At 41.9% G+C, this 22,262-nt stretch overlaps 1 protein-coding gene across 2 annotated transcripts in view; it reads left to right on the top strand.

The window, feature by feature from the left end:
* Window positions 1-22,262, top strand: part of LOC143035136 (uncharacterized) — a 275,953-nt gene that overhangs the window by 233,389 nt on the left and 20,302 nt on the right. For both annotated transcript variants that reach the window (XM_076201744.1, XM_076201745.1), the window contains one exon: window positions 17,162-17,254. In XM_076201744.1, the coding sequence (XP_076057859.1) occupies window positions 17,162-17,254 (93 nt within the window). The remainder of the gene's footprint in view (window positions 1-17,161; window positions 17,255-22,262) is intronic.

Genomic DNA, 22,262 nt, shown 5'->3' with positions numbered 1-22,262 from the left:
ACCCCAGCCTCACCGAAACATGGCTCGGCAGGGCCTAGGTTGTGCTTTCATGAGGACACAAATGTTTGTAGTACAGGCGTAATATGGACTTAACCTACACAATAGTAATACAAGGCCGAAGACCAGCTGTTTCTACACAACATATCCGTTCCTTGTCCATCCCATCATTGCAGCGGCGATACTATAAGCCAAAATGTCGCGTAGACGCACATGTGGGGGACTCTGTTCACCACAAGTGTTATTGTGCGTTAGTGAGAGCGTGAAACGGAAGTATATTATGGCCTCTGGGATTGATTTATATTTGTATAAATATGTGTGTGTGTGTGTGTACCTAGTTGTATTTTACGTAGTGACCCGCTATCGTATCTTTTAGCATCCAGTTAGATCTTAAATTCTTGTATAGTTTTTGCACTCACTGTTTTCTCATTCAGTTTGTTCCAGATATATATCACTCTCTGTGGGAAGTTATTCTTTTTTCAGATCTCTTCTGTAAAAGAATAGCGTGTGTGTGTGTGTGTTCGTACATTTGAATGGTCTCTAACTTGAGAATGAAGAGCCTCACTGTGATTAAAATTAGCCTCATACGGAATGCCTGTCTTGGGTCTGCTCCTAGCTAGTGCCTCTCGTTCCTAGTACGTTGGAAATCCTAAAGAGCCGCATGGGAAACACGTGTCCTCCCGTGGCACCCTTCGCTGGTTTTATTCTGGTCATCGCCAAAGGATTCTGTCCAGGTGAATGGTGGAGAGCATAGTTGCCAGAGGATAGTGTCTCGGTGGAGCAAGAAAGCATATAGGTCCGATTTTGCATCCTGAAATGAAATTAAATCGATTGACGGATTTAGCGAGAATTAAATATGTGGAGGATGTAAGTAGAGTGTCGCCATGTTGTGATTAGATTTTTTCCCAAAGTTGTTTCCCGTTTATGTTATTTCTCTCTGGTTTTGCACGCCAAACGATTCCATTCAGGATGAACGTGACTGTGTTCCCGAGGGAAAGGGAGTTTATTCTCTCTCTCTCTCTCTCTCTCCCTCCCTCCCTCCCTCTCCCCTTCAGAAGAATTGGCTATACGTTCGTTTTGTCAATTTTCATTTTATTCATTTCTGTCTCACTTTGTCTGGGTGTCAGTTTCTCCAGTCTGCCTAGGTGTATTTGTCTCTTTGTCATTTGTTGTTTTGTCTGTTCGTGTTTTCCTCAACAAAACTTCAGTAAAATTTTGAGAATTTGCTTAAGGACGTCGGTCCGCTTTATAGGGGTAAAAAATGAAAAATTATGAACAATTTTAAGACTTGCTAAAAGTAGTTTGAATTGTTGGCAACAACATCCCGACATACTATGAATAATTATCATTTCAATATGTATACCGCCTGCTGACAACCGTGACATCAGAATACATGATTACATACATCTAGCTTGTTATTGTTTTGATTACGCCTTTTTTATTTGTCCTTTTAAATAATGTATTTGGCAACAACTCTCTGGTATGTGTGTGTGAGAGAGGAGGGAGAGGGCATCAATTCCTGTCAACGTGAGTAGGGACGCACGCGTGGTCCACGTGGCTGTGTTGACATTTATTACGCGCCGCGTTTTCTTTGCTTCCACTTGGTTTCCTACCAACACTTACAAGTGTTCGAAATGCCTAGATCATCGAAACAGAAGGGGTCTGCATTAGAGAAGGGAAGAAAATCAAGCATAAGCAAGAGAGGAAACGTGAAGATGTGAAAGATTGGTAGCCCTTTACTGGTAGAGGGCTACCAATCTTTCTTTAGAAACACTTTGAATGTCTTGATTTACTTCAATAATGAAGTATTAGATAATTTGTTTGCATATTTCGCTAATGACGCCGTTATATTGACATCTGGAGTGTAAAAATTCAAGGTAAACTTTGTAGCCAATTTTCTCGATTTTTTTTTTTTTAATAATGTCATTTAAAGCACTACTATGACAAATGCTGGTCTCTTTGCATTTTTTAAAGCTGATACTTTGTTCTCCATTTTGAACGACGTTCTTTTTGATGTGGTGAATATTGGAATTTCTAGAAGGATTTATGTAAGTGAAAAATTCTGTGGGGGTAGATATATCAGTAGAAAAGAAAAACACAGAACTTTCACATGTTTCATACGTTGATAATTATAGCAATGTCCAGTATTTTCTTATAAAAAAAAAAGGGCCAAAGCATAAGTCCAAATAGTTGGGGACCAGTAGAGGGTTGAATATTGATTATTTTTGCACAATGAAATAAGGTTTTTATTGTGTAAGCACAGTATCTATTGACAAACCTCAATGAAACTTGGTCAGAATTAACAAACCTCATTGAAACATGGTCAGAATTACTACAATGCTGAGCATGACTTTCAGCATCAGCCTCCTGGCAAATAAAATAAATAGATGAATAAATAAATGAATAGTGTCCTCCCACTACACACTGCCTCCCCCCCCCTATTATAATAAGGGAAGAACTGCAGCACAAACTGTGTTATAGTTAGTTCTCTGTTTAGAATTTGTAAAATTTGGAAATTTCCTATATTCGAAGTGTTCCGCAATCTTGATACCTGAAGTAACCACTTTCGAATATTGGAAACTTTCGAATTTCAGAGATTTCCAATAAGAATAGAGATCTGTACGAGTACAAGGAAGTCCCACTCCAACAAATCTGGTCTTTAGGGAGGTCCACCCCCTGACCGTTGCCGGATACCTCGGGGCCGCGGTATCCTACAAGATTTATTGATTGGTGCCATCATATAAATCCTAGTTGGTATGGAGACTTTTTAGACAGTTTGGTACTTTAGAGTAGGGTAAAGTCATAACTAGAAGATCGCTTCACTGTGGAAAGACAAATTAAAAGGCGTGACGTCATGGGGAGTACTGCGAAACTAACTACCGACAACACCTTTACCACTTGGCAATACCACCAACACTCTCCTCTTCTGGTTTCGATTTTGGTCAAGGGATCGCTAGATTCGAAGGAAGATATACTTTATATTATTATTATTGTTGTTGGTGGTGGTGGTGGTGGTGTTTCGCCTTGCTGACAGTTTCACTGTTTAGCTCAGTCTGACATGCTTTGGAGAGGAGAGGACGTACACTAAGTCGCCTAACTGGGTCGAAAATGTCACCTTTTCCCAGTGTGCCCGGACAACAAGTGTAACTGACAGTCACTGGTAGTGTCGGAAGAGTGGCATCTCAAGCAGTTCCCCCAGAACAAAGAGTGGCATGTTGAACTTTCCTTTCTCTGGAAGAGAAACAACCTTGATAAGAGACACGTCCACAGGTGTCATTAAATACATTTCCAACATGTCTGGATGGATATTTTCAACATATCTGGAACACATACCCTGCATGGTTTATTATCAATGCCATCGTGTATCTGCCTTAAGCAAGCATAGTACGAGTTCACTCAGTATTGTTATCGATGACTTGTTCGAAAACCCACAGGCACCCAAGGTCGATCAGTGTCTACTGCTTGACTTGAATGTCCGAATACGTGGAGAAACTTTTATTGTTTCGACTGCAGCTTGGCGTCTTAGACTGGGGAGTGCGTTCTTGGCTTCTTGGTGTTCATTTTCTCCAGAGGGTGGCGACAGCATGCGTGGGAAGTGGAGTGGGAGTGGGACTGAGAAGAGGTGGGTCAAGTAGGAGTATGAGAAGAGTTCCAAAGGGGGGTGTAGGCGTCCCGAGGGGGAGTAAGGGAGTCACAGGGTTAGGGTGCGGTGGGGGATGAACTGTTTGGATGTGGGAGTCGACTCCTCGTGCGCGGTGGGAGTTGTCCGTGGAGAGTGTGTGGAGTTGGAGGAACAGTAGTGTTCGTACGTGTAAGAGCGGGGGCATTGTCTCGAGGTGCCACTTCAAGGACGACCACCGCCTCCTCCTCCTCCTCCTCCTCCTCCTCTTTTCTTCTGTTCAACGGCAGTGGTGACCTCTATCCCCACCACCACTACACCTACATCACTAACAGTACCTATACCGCTTACCCATAGCACTAATTCTACCACTACCGTCTCTACCTCCTCTACACCGAACTTCATCTTCCTCCTCCTCATCATCATCATCCTCCCCGTCCCTATTCTCCCGCCGCCCTGTAGACGACCTCAAGTGCTCAGGAGCCCCGCCGGCGCCAGTCGCCACCCTCTTACTTGTGTCGGGACGGGGGGTAGGTAGGGGGCTTTTCCTCCAGGAGGGCAGTGCTGGCGCCAACCACGGCGGCGGCGGCGGCGGCGTCGAAGTACCCGAAGTCGAGTTGTATCTGGTGGTGGAAGTGGTGTTGATGGAGTTCCAAGAGTTTGTCGTGGTGATGATGGGAAGGATTTGGTGGTGGTCGTGATGGTGGTAATGCCAGCCGTTACATAGGGTATTGCCCATGTAGAAGTAGTGGTGGCAAAAAGGGTAAGATATGTGGTTCCGTTTGTACTCTGTGATCAGGTCATCACTTCTGCCACTAGCACCACCTACCACCAAACTCGTTCTCCACCACTTTTCCCCGCCTCAAGCTGACGCGTTTCTTCATCTCCCTATCTCCAACCCCGTACAACGACCCATCGTAATATTTACTTTGTTCGTGATATTGCACCTAACATAACGGACAACGGCACACATACGCACGTGCGCGCGCACTTATGCACGCACAAAGCTGTTAGGTGTACTCTGGGGTCAGCCGAGTTTTTACGAGCCATCTCGAGCGGCTGGCTATCACTGGGTGTGCTAATTGCAGTCCCCCCCCTCCCCACCTCCTCCAACACTACATTATCACTACCACTCTGCATTTCTGTCTATTATGTCTGTTGCATTTTATTCTGGCTGAATCCCAGGCGATTTTTTTTTTCAACTGAGGAGTGAATTCTGGGTACAGTGGGGTGTGGGGGACATGGACTGCCCCAGAAAAAATAGAAAGTCCCCGAGTACACACATTCTCTCTCTCTCTCTCTCTCTTTCTCTCTCTCTCTCTCTCTCTCTCTCTTTCCCTCTTTCTTTCAGCTAAGTAAAATATCCCGGTGTTAGCCAAAAGGTATATAAAGACAATTATCATCATTAAGGATAATGAACATGGTCTTCACCCCCACTTAATAAAATCGCTAGGCGGCAGAAGACATGATCACTGTCGCATGCGAGTTAAAGACTACCGCTTCTTTTGCTCGGTTAAGCGGTCACATATAACTCTCCAATAGACACGCCACGCACGTAACTGCAAAGGTTAAATGGTAGCTCCACCTATATAGAGAAACGTGAATGAGATTCCCAACGTACCTTGAAGTAGTGCAGAAGAGCGGAAGGAAGGCTCGGCGAATTCTTTTGAGTGTGCAAAGGCTAAACCCACTTTACTAGCAGCACGTACCACTGAAATCACCCAAAGTTTCTTCCTGTGTTGGTTTATAAAACACACACACACACACACACACACACACACTTTCGTCGGATGGGCGGCGAAGATTGGAGTTCTGAAGAAAAAGTGAATTTTTCGTGGATCTCAACGCAAAGGAAGTACCTTATTGTATTTACAGGGAAGGGAAAAGCTCGTGGTGTAGTGGGAAAGTGAGGAAAAAGGAGAAGGGGAGGGATTACTGAGGGAAATGGAAGGAAATGAGGAAGGGGAGGACTTGGTCCAGGAGGCCAGGCGTCTTGTAAACAAGAGAAGGACCGATGATTTTGGTGAAGGGATTAACATAAATGTAAAGATTAGAAATATAGATAAGAGCAGCACAATGGAAGGCGAGGATAATAATTTCCAGGGATTTAATGAGGAGGGGGGCGGATACCAACCTCCCCCGATTAGAAAGACTAGAGGAAAAACTTGAACAAATGACCGAACATTGGGAGAATAGGTTCGTTAACATAGCAAAGATTGCGCAGAGTTGAAAAACTGGAAGAACTAGAGAAGGTGAACATAAACTTAACTAAAAAAAATAGAAGAATTAAAAAGACAGTTAAAAGAAGTAAAAGAGGAGAATGAAGAATTAAAGTGGAACAATAAAGACAATAAAGAGGCCATAGCAAAATAACCAAAGGGTTGGAAAAAAAATCCAAGAAAACAGTAAAGTTGCATTTACTGACATAATTAAACAGCAAATGAAAGAACAAACTGAAGACTCAGTCATTAAAGTGATGAGACAGAAGGAGAATATAGTAAGAGACTTAGCAGATATAAAGAAATGTATAATTATATTAGGAATGGAAGAGAAGTATAACCTAAATAGAACCACAAGAATCAATGAGGTAAAAGAAAAAGACTCGGAAAATATAGTACAGATAAGACCAGACCAATTAAGATTAAATTCAGGTCACAAACGACGTCAGAGAATATCTTAGCAAAAACAGGGAAACTAGCAGCAAGTGAACAATATAAAAAGGTATGGATAAAAAGAGAAATGAATAAAGAGGAAAGAGAGGAGGAAAAAATGAAAAGACATGAAGCTAAGGGGAAAAAACGAGAACAGAACAGAGTCAGAAAAAGAGAAATTCTATTGGAGAGTAGTGAATATGAAAGTAAGGAAATACGACATACTAGAGGAAAACAAAAGGGAAACAGAGAATACAATGGAAGTGGCAGAAAACTAAGAGTGTCTTACACAAATATAGATGGATTAATAACAGGATTAAATGAGCTGAATGATTATCTGAAGGAAAAAGAACCGGACATAATGGGAATTGTAGAAACGAAATTAAAAGGTCCACTACCACCCAACAGTGTAGGACATGATGCATATAATTATTGGATTAGAAACAGACAAAACAAGGGGGTGGAGTTATGTTCCTGACTAAGAAGGATATAAACGTGAGGTGTGTCACATATGGAAAGAATACAGTAGAGATGATTATGATCGAAGTGGAAGACAGAGATAAGAAGAGCAGAAAGTTTGTGATAAATTATGTGCCTCCAAAAACAGCCTCGTGGGAAGAAAGTGAACATAAAAGTATGTTAGAAGACACAAGGATAACATTAAATAAGATATGGAAGATGGAGGAAGAATAGTTATGATGGGCGACTTTAATTGCAAAGAAGTCTGCTGGGAAGAGATGACAGTAAAGGGTGGAGACGGCTCATGGGGAAATGTTCTACTCGAGATGATTATTGACCATACAATGACACAGTGGATACAGGAGAACACTAGGTATAGAAATGAAGAAGAACCATCGAGACTAGACCTAATAATCACATCTGAACCTAGAATAGTGGAAAAGATTAAATATAAAACACCAATAAGTAAAAGTGACCACATATTGATTGAACTGGAACTAAATGAGGAAAAATACATGAAAAGAAATGAACAATATAGAAAAGGAAGAATGATGTATGAAAAAACAAACTTTGATAAAATAAGAGAATTCTTTCAAAAAGAAAACTGGGAAGGAATATACAAAGAAGAAACAACAGTGGAAGAGAAATGGAATATTTTGACAAAAATTTATAAAAAAAAAAAAAAAAAAAAGGAGTGGAAAAGTATGTCCCTAGACAAAAAGAAGAAAAAGAATATGTAAAGTGCTGGTACAACAAAAGTTGTGGGGAGTTAAAAGACAAAAGAGATAAAGTTTGGACCAAATGGAAGAAACACAAAAGACCTGAAAAATGGAAAATATATACTTGTTATAGAAATGAATATGTACAAGCGTGCAGAGAGGAAAAGAGAAAATATGAAAAAGATGTCATAGAAAAATGTAAAGATCAACCAAAATTATTGTACAGATTTGTAAACAAACTGAAAAACAAACAAGATTTTGAGAAATTAAGACAAGGAGAAGTTGAATACACAGAGGAAATAGAAATGGCGGAAATTATGAACAAGCATTTTAAATCAGTGTTTACAAGGGAGAACATACAAGCTGAAGAGATCAAATGGAAAGAGAAAGTACCCCCTGTGAAAGAAATAGAAGTAACAAAGAATGAAATAATGAAACACTTGAGTAATCTTGATGTAAGAAAATCGCATGGACCAGATGAAATAGCAAACTGGATTTTGAAAGAATGCAGGAATGAACTGGCCGACAAAATACATAGCATAATAAACAGTTCCTTGAAAGAAAGAAAAGTTCCAGAAGATTGGAAAAAAAGCTACCAACTATAGACCAGTCTCTCTAACAAGTACATTAGCAAAAATTTGTGAAAGAATTGTCAAAAGTAGATGGGTAAAATATTTAGAAAAAAACAATGTGCTAAATCCAAGGCAATTTGGATTCAAACAAGGACGATCATGCGTCACCAATTTAATATGTTTCTATTCAAGGCTAAGATATAATACAAGAAAGAGATGGATGGGCTGATTGTGCATTTCTAGACCTAAAAAAAGCTTTTGACAAAGTACCACATAAGTTGCTTAAGAAATTAGAAACCGAAGGAGGAATACAGGGCAAACTGCTTAAATGGATGGAAGACTTTTTGCAAGAAAGAAAAATGAGAGTAGTGATAAGAGACAAACACTCAAATTGGGATGAAGTAATAAGTGGTGTTCCACAAGGAACATTTTTGGCCCCAATAATGTTTGCTATATATATTAATGATATGGATGAAGAAATTGAAAGTTATATGAGCTTCTCTGCAGATGATGCAAAACTATTAAAAAAAAGTGAACACGGAAGAAGATTTTGAATCATTACAGAGTGATCTAAATAAAGTACAGGAATGGAGTAGGAAGTGGGAGATGGAGTTCGATACTAAAAAGTGTAGTATAATGGAATTTGGAAAAAGCAAAAACAGAATAACAGGATCATATAAATTGGGAGAAGAAAGAATAGAAAAAGTAGAAAATGAGAAGGACCTGGGAGTCATTGTTATGAATAATATGTCACCTGAGAAACAAATAAATAAGATTTTTGGTGAAACTTATGATTTAATAAGAACAATCAAAGTTGCATTTACATACCTGGATGAAGAAATGGTGAAGAAAATACTAATCACTCTGATAAGACCAAGATTGGAATATGCAGCAACGATGTGGTCACCAAGTACAAAAAAATGTATAACAAAACTTGAAAGAATACAAAGAGCAATTACAAAATTGGCACCAACACTCTCAAAACTATCATATGAAGAGAGACTAGCAAAACTTGAGCTACAGACATTAGAGCAAAGAAGAGAGGAGATTTGATAACTATTTACAGAATCATGAAAGGCATAGAAATTATTGATAAGAGAGGATATAATAAAATGGGATGATAGAAATACAAGAGGACACGGAAAGAAAATCAAGAAAGACAGCTATAGAAGAGATGTGAAAAAGAACAGCTTTCCTCACATAGTAATAGACAGTTGGACCAAGTTAGATGAGAAAGTAGTGTTTGCAAAAACAATACATGAATTTAAAAATAGTTTAGATAAAATGAGATATGAAGACGGGACTTCACGAGCATAGCTCCCCTTCCCGTAAAATACAACTATAGTCAGCGCAAGGAGAATTGGCCGATAAGGCGGGGCTAGGAGATTTCCCGGTGTGCCACATGTGGGCATCCATGGCGAGAACGTGCATGTGGATGCAATGTTTTCTGAATGCAGTATGAGGGGGGCGGGGCCAGAGATTAGATGTAGCGGCAACGTCGCTCTCTCATGCACATATGCCATATCTAGACTTAAAGAAACGAAACCTTTGTATAGAAAACATTGCTTTGATTTTTACCTCAGTGGTGGTGTGTGACAAAAAATTATAATATAATCATATGAGGCAACATTATAAAATTATAAAATAGAATTATAAAATAAAATGAAATTATAGAATAATTATATGTGGCACCACAGGGGAACTCCCAGTGTTCCGCCCTAACGGCCAGATCTCAGTGCAACGGGTATAGGTAAATACAGAGAGTGGCTTGTAGTGGAGGTGGTGATTTGAATCTTGGAGTTCCAGTGTGTGTGTGTGTGTGTGGGTGGGTGGGTGGGTGGGTGGTCAAGGGGGGCCTGATGCGGCCGGACAGTTAAGACTTTCTCTAAATCTCTCTAATCAGTCCGGAGACTGACACTCAGCTGAAAACAATAGTTTGTCTCAGACGAAAACAAGATTCTTGAGCCCTCTTGAACGATGACACTTTTATATAGTTTGTTCTGGCTAACGCCAAGCGACCTCATGCAGGAGGGACCCAATTTACGACGCTCACTTGATGGGCCTTCCCTCTCTCTCTCCCTTCTCTCTCCCCCACACACTTTCATCCATCTTCCCTTCACCCTACTCAATTTCCCTCTCTCCCTCTCCCCTTCCCTTCTCATGGACCCCTCATCGTTCCCTATCGTAATCCTTCTTTCCCCTTAGCGTACTTTACCCCTCACCCCTCGTTTCCCTGAAATCCCCCTTTGCTCCACATAGCTACTAACTCATCGCCAGTTCTCCAAGGACACCTTCAGCAGCACCTTCCCCCTCGCTGCACCAGCCCTTTCCAATCCTTACTTATTGCTTTTGCACTGCCCAGAAACATATTCTGCCTCATTTGCCACCACATCTTGTTTATTTGTCTATTTTTATTTTCACTTGCACACGCAAAGTCTTGCTAATTTAAAGAAGTTATGAAAATTTGTCAACGCTTGGTTCTCTTCCCTCCTCCGTCAAAATTACGTTGCATCGACTTGAGAAACGTCCCGTCAATATACAGCTACGCCAATGTTTGCCCGCGAAAACGCTCACTCGGAGTCGTCAACCTAACGGTTCTTCCTCCTTCCCACCTCCCTCCCTTTTGATTTATGACATGTACGTCTCACTGAAATATGGCTCGACTTCGAGCGTAAATTGGTGCTCTGTGGCTGATGGTTGTGAAATTGGAGCTAGTGGCATAGAGAAAAGGGGAAGGGAGGGGGAGGGCTAATATGGGCCGCGCTTAATCGACCAGAAAAAGCGTCGATTTGTCGTCGGAATGCACCTATAATTCTCTCATTTGAGAATCGGTTGGTGTATCTGTCTCGCTTGGTAGGGCTGGTAATCGACATTACCCTTTATCCTGACCAACTGATAAATGGGAATTTGATTCTCATTAACTTTGTTGGGTCCTTATTAAACCGTGGGCTCGTGCTATGTCTTTCGCGTGGCAACTTTAAATTCTTATGGGCACTACAGTGATGCTAAAACGTAATTTTCTCCACATCTTCACTTGCACGTTAATGGGACCTTTCGCAGTGAGCAAATTGATACCAGACACCGCCAGATTTTGTAATTCTTGCCGGAAAATAAATACTTTTTTGGGCAAGTTTTATAAGCATACAGACGTGTATCGTTGTACATTATTGTGTCTGAAATTTAAGTCAATTAATTTCATGATTGGAAACGGCATATAGCATTGTTTGAGCCTCTATTTATAATCACATGATATTCGTAAAACAGCCTATAATTGTATCAAGCCAAGCAATTTGTCATTTTCTACCGACTTCAATGGATGTATACTCATATATACTTTCATTTGAATGCACCAAGCAATAGGCAAATCCATGTAATGTATCGAAAATATAATTTTGCATCGAAGACTTAATTTTTTCGGTACGATAAACTCTGTCTTAAGTTTTTTTTTTTTTTTAACCTGACGTGCAGTTTGCCACGGCACACGTAAAATTAGTCATATTTGTTTGAAAATAGCTCCCAGCAGATCTAAGAGGCTATTCTTTACAAAAATGTCGTTAACTTCGTACGTCCGCCACCACTGTTGTTATTTTTTTTATCTCACTGATTATCTTCATATACAGGACGTGACAGTGATATCCATTATTTTTCAACACTCAGATGAAATGCACAAACCGAAATCAACATCCTCTTATTTTTACTGCTCATAGTTACTTCAGTAAAAATAATTACCTATTTTTAGTTTTATCTTATAATTAAATTAACAAAGCCTTATCACACACCAGTAAGTAAAAATTATAACATTATGAGTCATGTTTTTAATTTTAGATACATTTATGCAGCAATTTATGGCGTATCTTTTTTTAGATATTGGTTTCCAAATTAGCTAAGTCACCCCTTTGCCTCGTGAAAACCGAGACAATTGAAAATTCTAGCGCTAATAGGAATCTACGAGCCTGACTGCGAAAGGTCCCATTACCTGCAGCTAATTACATTTACGAGTGGAGGTGTTAGTTCATACAGTAGCCGCTAGGTGGCTATGGCTCGCGTATCTTCAGCTTTTCTTCAGTAATTAAACAGATCTGGCCACTCTGAGTGTATTTCACGCCCACAAGATGAGACAATGTATCAATATCCAGGTTAAACTTGACAGTCTATCCTCTTCTATTAATAAAATTGACAAGAATTCAAATATGCTCATTACTATCTCTGCTCCCAGGGGCTCAATTTTCGTAGCTAGCTCAGTCATAGAAATCGGGAAAATTATGAAATCTCGTATAAAGACATAATAAAATCGTATAATTTTATTTGATTTTTTCTAATTCGTACATAGGAGTTCTGCATGCATATCTTATTTTATATTTTCTCGTCTTTGCTAGGTCAATTAAGATTTGAATAAATCATAATTAGGAAATTAAAACTAAAAATTATATTTAGACTACTGTGTTATTTGTATCAATTGTCTACAATCATATAATTTAAATATACACATTTCAGTTATTTGCATGAATAATTCATTGAAAAATATATCGAAATGATGGAATCTGATTGAAAAGCACAAGGATTCTTTCAAATTATCATACTAATAATTACACATAAACCTGATTTCTCTGACTGGGCTAGCTAGGAAAATTGAGCCCTGGTGGCAGAGATGTATTTTAGTTGGGGGAATACTTGTCAATTTTGGTAATAGATGAGAATAGACTGTCAAGTTTAACCAGGATATTGATACATTGTCTCATCTTGTAGGCGTGAAATGCACTCAGAGTGGCCAGATCTGTTTTATTATTGAAGAAAAGCTGAAGATATGCGAGCCATAGCCACCTAGCGGCTACTGTATGAACTAACACCTCCACTCGTAAATTTAATTAGCTGTAGGTAATTAACGTGCAAGTGAAGATGTGGAGAAAATCACGTTTTAGCATCACTATGGTCTAGCAAGTGCCCATAAGAATTTAAAGTTGCCACGCGAATGTTGCAACGGAATTTCTTATTGAGCTATCGCAGTCCTTTGGCAATGACAGGAGTGTCCTGTATACTCGCACGATTATTATGAAAGTACACAGGCATGTACATGCTGCTACACGTACAGATAATTATTGGAAATGCTCATCTTTTGGTCAGGCATGCCTACTGAATGTATTTAAGCACGGGTAATTTAGGTATTGATAAGGGTGTTTTTCTTTGTATTTGCGCACAATTTTTGGGTCAAGTCAGTGTCCACACGGCAACCGACGCGCGCGAGCGCGCACACACACACACACACACACACACACACACACACACACACACACACACTTACACATACCCACATTTACACACACACACACACACTTACACATACCCACATTTACACACACACACACACTTACACACACACATAACACGACTCGGTAGAGTCCCTGACTGTCACTACGGCGGTCCGGGTTCGAATCCTGCCCAGGGCTGAAATAATTTCAGTATCGCTGCGCTTCGAGTCTTTACTCTAGCTCTCGTGGGCGTGGAGTTGTGTGTGTGCGCGCGTGTGTGTAAGGTCACAGCATTACCCATAGATCGGTCATACGAGCTCTGACCTCTCCTCCGGGAGGGAAATAGCTGTCGATCTCGAGTCCAACACGTGATCCAAAGACCAAGGTGAATCACATACACACGTACCCACGGACGCAGACGCACAAAAAAAAAAAAAAAAAAAAAAAAAACGGGGCAGCAATTCTCCCCGTTTCTGGTAACATTCCATGGCGCGAGAGGTCGACGACGCCTCCGTCTGTCTTTGCAGAGGGAGGGAAGGAGGGATGGTGAGGGGAAGGGAAGAGAGGAGGGAAAATGGGAAGGGAGGGAACAGAGGCAAATGGAGAGGGGAGAGGGAGGGGAATAGGGGAGGATGGGAAGGGACGGTAAGGGCAGAGAGGGAGTGAGAATGAGAAAAGAAAGAGAAAGAGGGAGTGGAGGGGATGCAGAGAATGTGTTCTGCGAACCACAAGCAACGTAAAACATTCTTCATCTACACGCTGCAGCCTTTGTCGACTGCAGCGGCACCGTGACCTAGAACCCGCTAATGCAACGTGATCGCGTCGCGCTCTGTAAAACACGCGCGCGCGCACGCACACACACACACCGCTTCATGACGCGGAATACTCGATGCGTCAACACGGTGGCGGTTGAGAAATGGGATCTTGATGTGTTTTGACCACACTCGAGACTGTAACTGCTTTCTCAGTTGCATGATTACATCGTCAGGGTCTTAGCCGGAGCGCACATGAAGAACAAGAAGGAAAAAATGTATCACAACAATCATATTATTACTTGTTTTAGGAATTGCACCCAGACGTAATATTGCCACATTGTCAGCGTTTTATGGAGTGACCATATTATGGCAAGAGCAAATCAAACAATTTGATTGGCAAAGAAGACCCCATTTATTGAGAAGGCAACAGTTGAAGGAGTTTGAAATTCATATCGATGATAACACCAACATTTCCGCATATTAATCAGCTGAAGAACGAGCCTTGGGTTGAAAGAAAAAAAAATCCCTTTGCGAGCCAGAGTTCAGCCCTCAACTGCAGAAAATCGCCTGTTGTCCTGATCTGGAGCAAAACCAGTAAATTGCGTTACTGAGCAGAAAGGGGTATGACCATTGTTTCCAAGATGAAATAACTCGTCATTTGGAAATATAAGAACGTGTGTCATTGTGACAAATGGAAATTACCTCCACCACAAAGACGCACAACTTTTCGGATGGCTCGCCATAGTAGACTCGGTGAAATTAGAATAGAGACTGAACTAACCTAGTGCCGTAAGGGGAACTACCAGGTCGTAGTCTAGGCCGTTCCTTTTGAACGGTCTGGCTGGCTCAAAGCTATCGTCTTTGTTTCATAAAAAGCAGTCGCCCTGGCAAAGGTTCGAGTCCTTGCGGTGGAACTTATTTCCAAATCCCAGAACCTTAATTGCCATAGTTTTTTGTTCAATTTCAAGAGTTTACTTTGACGTTGACCCAGTCGCTCACGTATTTATTCTGGATGCAGCCAATATATTTTATTCACACGAGGGAGGTAGGTAGGCGATGCATTGATGTAGTAACAAATTGGCGTGTGATGTCATTCAGCTCTTGTGCCAGTTTTTCGGTTAAATGTAGTCGCATCCTTAGGATGATTATTTTATTTTTTATTTTTTGCTTGTTATTTATCTTTATTTATTTTATTTATTTATTTTTATTTATTTATTTATTTATTTATATATATTATATATATATATATGTGTGTGTGTGTGTGTGTGTGTGTGTGTGTGTATTTTTTTCCGGGGTCTGTTTCTGGTATGAAAACAGTCAACTGTTGTCACTAACCCAGTGAGTAGAGGCTAAGGTGAGGAGCCTACACCATGAGGCGCTTGGACTGTTGGGGCAGGTTGGGTCATGCCATGAAGTTTAGGGAAATACGGGATTCGAACCCCAACAAAGCGAATGCGAGACCAACACGCTACCGATTACGCCACCAGCACACTGAAAAGGGGGTGGGAGTCAAAGTTAATAGGAAAAGATCAGTGACTAGCTAAAGCTTTTGAATCTGGCAATATCGAAGCAGACGCACCACAGTGAGTGATAGAATAGGCGATGAAAAAAGACGTTGAATCAAGATCTTGTATTGTGTGTAAGTTTGTCTAACCCAGCGAAGATAATGAGATAGATTTAAAATTCTTTCTTCAGGTATATGTAGCTTACCCTGTCCGTGCCCGTTAGACAAAAGATAGGCGAAGTTGTTTCTGGGTAGTAACGGATAGTTCCATAAAACAGGTTTCTCCACTACCAGCCCACTAACGAGAACGAGAATGAGACAAGTTCCGTAAAAGTCTTGGACGAAATAAAGAAATAAATAACAATGAAATGAACAAATTAATAAAAATAAACGGATAGAACGGTAAATACATAATAGAAATTTGTGGAATTTGACCGGAGAATTACTGTGTGTAACCGTCCCTCGATTTGATTTGTGTCGTTTCAAAGTTGCATTGCGTACTCTCACACTATGCGAAGTGGCGACGTACAGCTATGCAACAGAAAACGACATGGCGTTACCTGAAATTCTCACTGCAGAATACTCCACGAGTTCTGTAGAGACACGTTAGTATCTAGAGGGCTATAGTAGTAGTAGGTACATAATCTTTAGTATAATGGTTAACAGGTTTCCTCGTCAATGACGCCATGCCGTTTCAGTGAAGTCATGTATTTCAAATATAAAGGTATTTTGTACCGTTAAAAGAAAATTTTTGGAAATTTATAAATTCGATTATTGATTCATGTAAATGCATTCAATATTTTTCTTTTCCCCAAACAAACTCTGTATTATAATCATAATTCAATTTGTCAGTGCCATTTAGGTTTTGATGGTTATAGTAATATATATATATATATATATATATATATATATATATATATACATATATTTTTTATCATTATTATATATATATATATATATATATATATATATATTTTTTTTTTTTTTTTTTTTCCAAAATCAAATATCACCGTTGTCAAACGACAGGGTTTGAGGCTAATGTAGAAGCGTGCTCTACTTCATGGGAGATTACGATGAGTTTGTTCACACACACGCGCGCGCGCGACTCGGTGGCGCGGTTAGTAGATTCCTCGACTGCCACTACGGCGGTCCGGGTTCGAATTCTGCCCAGGGCTGAAATAATTTCAGTATCGCTGCGCTACGGGGTGTTATTCCAACTCTCGTAGGCGGGGAGTTGGGTGTGCGTGTGCGTGCAAGGTCACAGCATTACCCATAGATTGGTCATACGAGCTCTGAGCTCTCTTTCGAAGGGAAGTAGCTGTCGATCACGAGTCCAGCACGTGATCCAAATACCAAGGTGAGTCTCACACACACACACGTACATAGTATGCACACGTAAACACACACCGCACCGCTATAGTAGAAATATATATGTATATATCCAATGTGCAAAAATTCCGAGAGCAACAAGCTTCTCTTTTGTTAACTTTGAAGTCTGGGGGAGGGAGGGAGTGAGGAAAGGAAAGAGGGAGAGGGGGTAATATTGTTTTACAAAAATATTCTAGACTGCATCCTTACTCCAGCGTCCCCCCCCATCCCACCCCAGTCTAACGCTTCTTTCTTGTTTCCATGGCAACAGGCTGATCCTCATCTGGCCGAAGCAACTCGGCGCTTGTCGGAGATGGGCCTCGAAGAATCGGAGGGAAGTACGGTCCACGCCGAGGGTGAGCAGGTAAGTCATCCTCAGACTTGAGTTTCCCTCGCCCTAGTGTCCAAACGAGAACAGGTCGATTCGTTCCATCAAGGAGAATTAAAGTAACGTGAGTCTTGAAGAGAGAGAGTATTATTAACGTCCGGACTCGAGGGAGCTTCCCAATAACGTCATTTCTATTAGTTTTCTTCTTAAACGAACCGACCTGTTCTTATGTAGACCTTGTTCTTGCCTGTTCTTCAGTACAGGTGGTGACGGGAGAAGCTAGATAGCTGCGACCGGAGTCGTCACTTTTGCCCTATGTGCTTGGGGAGCCAGGGCGAAGGCAATCGCCTGTTGGAGACTGAACGTCCGGGTTCTCCGAGCACACAAGGTTAATGAGGAATTGGGCAGCAGCTAACCCCCTCATATTGTATGTGTATTATGCCATGGAACAATGTTGCTATCTGCTCGCTGTCAGTTATTACAGTTGCGTTTATTACAGCGTGGCCATGCCTCCTTTTCCCCTTCTTTCCTCGCATGTTATCCACCCCAGGGTCTCTCCCGCCATATCCTGATTTTTTTTTCCACTTTCGTCCCAACTTTTTCCTCCCTCCCTCTTTCTTTGGTGGACTACAGACTATTGTGGCATATTCGAGACCTGGTCATAGGTGCAGACTTGTGTGTGCTTCCACAATGCTCACTTTCTGCTAAGAGTCTCTCTCTCTCTCTCTCTCTCTCTCTCTCTCTCTCTCTCTCTCTCTCTCTCTCTCTCTCTCTCTCTCAACTTTTATGATGTAGCTCACCGTAGCGTACACTTGCCGATGTTGGCCACTCCCAACCACCGTGTCCATACCCAGTTGTATTCCAAGAACTATGCTCGTAGCGTTCCGCCTCTTCATTCACATTGTGCGCGTTTAGGGTACGAGTAGTTATGCAGTCGGTGTCGAGTGGGTGGGGAGAGGGAGGGGGGGAGGGAGGGGGGAGGGAATTAGAGACGATGACGCCACAAGACAAAGGGTGGGCGAATGTTGGGGGGGGAAGGAGTGGAGGGAGGGGGGAGTTGGGTGTGAAGGAGAATTGAGAGAATCAGTATTTAAGTATGAACATTCATGGCCCACGTTCAGCGGAGAGGAGGAGAGGACGAGTGATGGAGGGGGAATTAAGACTAAGTGTGAGTCTGCGCGTAAAGGTATTTAACTGTGTTGCGCTCCAGGATGGGGCTTAATGTGGAGGCACCGCCGCCTTTACACTGGGGACCGCTGGGGTAAGTGGCAGATAGTGGGGATAGAGCTCAGACTCATGTATTAGTACGTGGTAATCGGTTATTACGAGCCATTTGTCGGGTATGTAGTGATACCCTTACGGGGCACAGTCGCGCCGTATTCCTTAATCTCTCTTGAACCTTTGGACCTCTTTGGCGCGATAATGTCCCGAAGGATAGGAACACTGGCATTCGTCGACGAAGTACTAACCAGACATTTTTTTTTTCGAACTTTGAAGACGTAGATTTGACCTACACGTAGGTGAAAACAGTTTCTCGAACCGAAGTGTCGTTGAAATGCCGTACAGTTCGAATTTTCGAGATTCGCTCAAATAAACACCGAAATAGTGTGCTGTAATATTATGTTGCTGGTTTTAGTTGCCTCCTTGGATGTCTGTTTACTTGTTTTATTTGTTTATTTTATAGCTGACCTCAATATGGACCCAAAAATCACCTGCCGGCGTCATTTGGTATTGTAAACAACAGTATAGCCCTCGTTTCTCGTAAACGGGACAAAACGTAAAACAGGGTTTAGATGGAGGGGAGTTTGGAGGAATAGAAAACGGTGGGGGAAAGGGGTGGGGCCGGTGAAGTACCAAGCCCCTCCCCCGTCTCCCATTCCCCGCCCAGGGCTTTGCTCCCAGTTGAAAAAGTTCGTCTAGCGCCAGATTTAAACAGATACCGTGATGGCGATACCTACATCTTGTTTTCCTTTTCGACTTTTTTCCCTTAGTTAAAAAAAATCTCCTGACGCCTGCCAGTACAACATACGTCAAAGGAATCGTTGCAGCGAAGATGTCAAGTAGACATTGATGGGGTGGACAGGAATCTTGAGTATTGGGAGAAGAACCCCTTCAACTCGGGGTAGCTCATGACGTTTTTTTTTTCTTTCCTCTCTCTCTCTCTCTCTCTCTCTCTCTCTCTCTCTCTCTCTCTCTCTCTCTCTCTCTCTCTCTCTCTCTCTCTCTCTCTCTCTCTCTCTCTCAGGCCATTGTCAAACAGTTTTTGCAGCTGAGGGGTACGGGGGTGGCAGCAAAAATACTACAAGAGTGAAATATTGAGCGATCGAGATCAGTTTTGTATACATTACCCCCACCCTACCCCTAAGCTAAACAATACATTTGTTATTGGCTAGAACAAAACCACATTTCCGCTTCAAAGGTGGTAACGGGCTTCTGTGGGTGCTAACGTATATTATCAGTTACCCGAGGGAGTAGGAGAGGGAGGGGCGAAGGCGATTGTCAATGAGAATCTCAATGCCTGTCGCAGATGTCATTAGGAACCCCCCACCACCACCACACGCACACAACTTCTGATAGACATAAAGCTCAGGCGATGGGTCTGCTACATCGTAGCAAGTGCTCAAGGTTTCTGACAAGTACCTGACAGGTGCAAAGTTGAAGCCAAAGTACAGGAACGACACAGAACTCACGCCGACACTTGATCAACTTCACGCCCTACGACCTGTCTGGTGCAGATCACAGCGAATTCGAGTGGAAATTTGGGTGGTGCGTTACCAGACGCGATGTGACGTCATGTCGCTTGGCTAAGGTTTTCGAGTCGTATACAGAATACGCAGGGAGACTCAGGAAATATGTCACACTATGCTTCAAAAGTTTATTACGTCTTTTTTATGTAATATATAAATTTAACTTTTGAAAATTACCCAATACTGTAAACAGTTTTCACCATAGGGTAAATATTTTCTTGTGGGGGAGGATGTATTAAACACAAACGAAAACTTCCCGCGAGAGGGGTGAGCGAGTGAGGAGCAGCGAGTTTATTTCGTAGTGAAGAGAGAGGGAGAGAAGGAAGGAACGGAAAAGAGAGTGGGTAAAGAACTGTAATGAAATAGCCTTTCGATCCAAGCGTATCATCCGCAGCTGATAATTGATTAACTTCGTCTCCCTAAGATCCACCTTTATTCTTTCTTTCCTTCGCCCCCTTTTCTCACCATTCGCACCTTCTCGATCTTTAAAAAAAAAAATTCTCTCCTATGTGCCCGCGCGCGCGCGCGAAATGAATATTACTTTATCTGTGTGCTGTAGTCTGTACTGCAGGTGCGAACATCATTTCCCACGTGTAGTACGTGTACATTATGTAGCACAGGGTGACGTTTTGTTTACATCGTCCCCTCTTCCCTTGAGGGCGAGGGGAGTTCATAGAACCACACAAGGAGTAGGCAGGTCATCTCTCTCTCTCTCTCTCGGTCACACTTTCACTTATACTCTCGTTTAACTTTTAGTTCGCTTTCTCTCACTGTTTGCGCGCACGCGTTTCTTTCTCCCTTTATATCCTTCTAAATTCTGTCCCTCTTTCCTTGTCTACCATAGCCCCTCTATTCCTGTAGCGAAAACAAAGGAAGGACGCGCAGTGGGAATCCTGGAAATATGTTGTTACCGGAGGAATAATGATTTATTTCTTTGGTGGATAGTAATTTTGTCAAATCTCATGCCGGATAGCCAGACACTGTCTAGATTTTTGCTGAACTCTTGTTGAAGTGCCCGAGAGTGTGAAAGATTGAGATAGATAGGGTGGAGGGAGGTTGATGCCAAATAACTATTTCATCGTTATCAGGGATTGATGGATATCCTAAAAGGGTGGTAGTTATCCGCTTTCTGCACGTAAATTTATTTTTGGTCATGCTGAAGAAACCTATGCCCAGGCGTTGGAAAAGAGAACGCATAGGGCTTAGCATTCGAAGGGTTGAAGTGAGGCAGAGGACTCGGCAACCATAATCAATTTTGTTGTTTTCCCAATTTGTGTTTTTAACATTTGAAAGCCGGAGGGGGGGGGGCAAGTTCCATTATTTTTAGGCCAGATTCGAAAAAAGGCGAGACAATAGGAACATGAAACTTGTTCAACAACTGGATAGTGTTGCCTAGATTTTTTGACGCAGGTTCTTTGGCTCCTTTCATACATGTCGACTTTTCGCGGTGCGCCGGCCACGACACGACGTCGTACTCTCAAATAACCATGAGTGTCTATGGACGCTTTCACACGTGGTCGTGGTTGTGACATGTGAAAGCGATCATAGACACCCATGGTCATTTGAGAGCGCGGATGTCGTGGATAGCGCACGTCGAAAAGTTGATACGTCTGACACGAGCCTTTGGAGCGGAGGTGTCGTCTGCAGACGTGCACAGTGACTGAATTTGAGGTGGAAAACATAATTAATTAGATTACAAACAGAACGGCTCGTTGGAGAAGATGATTGATGTGAGCAATGTAGGTTCCGACAAACCGAAGGCAACATCGTGGACGTAGCAGCTGATGATAGATCCGGGAGGAACAGACTTGACTATATCGTCGAAAGCTAGGGTAAATAATTTTTTAAGGAAAATCCATTCCAGTGCATTCCCTTTAAGACCTACGTTTTTATTTTCATGTTGGAATTTTATTTTACTTCGTTAAAATCCTTTCCCAAATCCACGCAAATACAGCCCACCAAACCCTCTTCCATGCAATGTATCAAACATTCTTGAATAAGAGCGTGGAAAAAATTCAAGTTCTTACACGTTACAGGTTACACGCAACTTTCCATTTCGGAGTCCATGTGTGTGTGTGTGTATGTGTGTGTGTACGTACGTACGTCCGTCCGCCCACCCGTACATACGTTTATGCAAGTACATTCCGACACAGAGTGTACATAAAGGGTTGACTGTAGTGTAGTCACAAGCTGGGTGTGAGCTGTCGGCAGCACAAAGATGATGGCGTTGGTTCTTCTGCTGCTTCTTGAGTAATGGTTCTATTTCTGTGGGAGGAGGGTAGACGTTTCTTCGAACA

Source organism: Oratosquilla oratoria, chromosome 18, assembly GCF_046742065.1.
Source record: "Oratosquilla oratoria isolate Oo_2021 chromosome 18, ASM4674206v1, whole genome shotgun sequence".
NCBI lineage: Eukaryota > Metazoa > Arthropoda > Malacostraca > Stomatopoda > Squillidae > Oratosquilla > Oratosquilla oratoria.
This window is presented reverse-complemented; position numbering and strand designations above follow the sequence as displayed.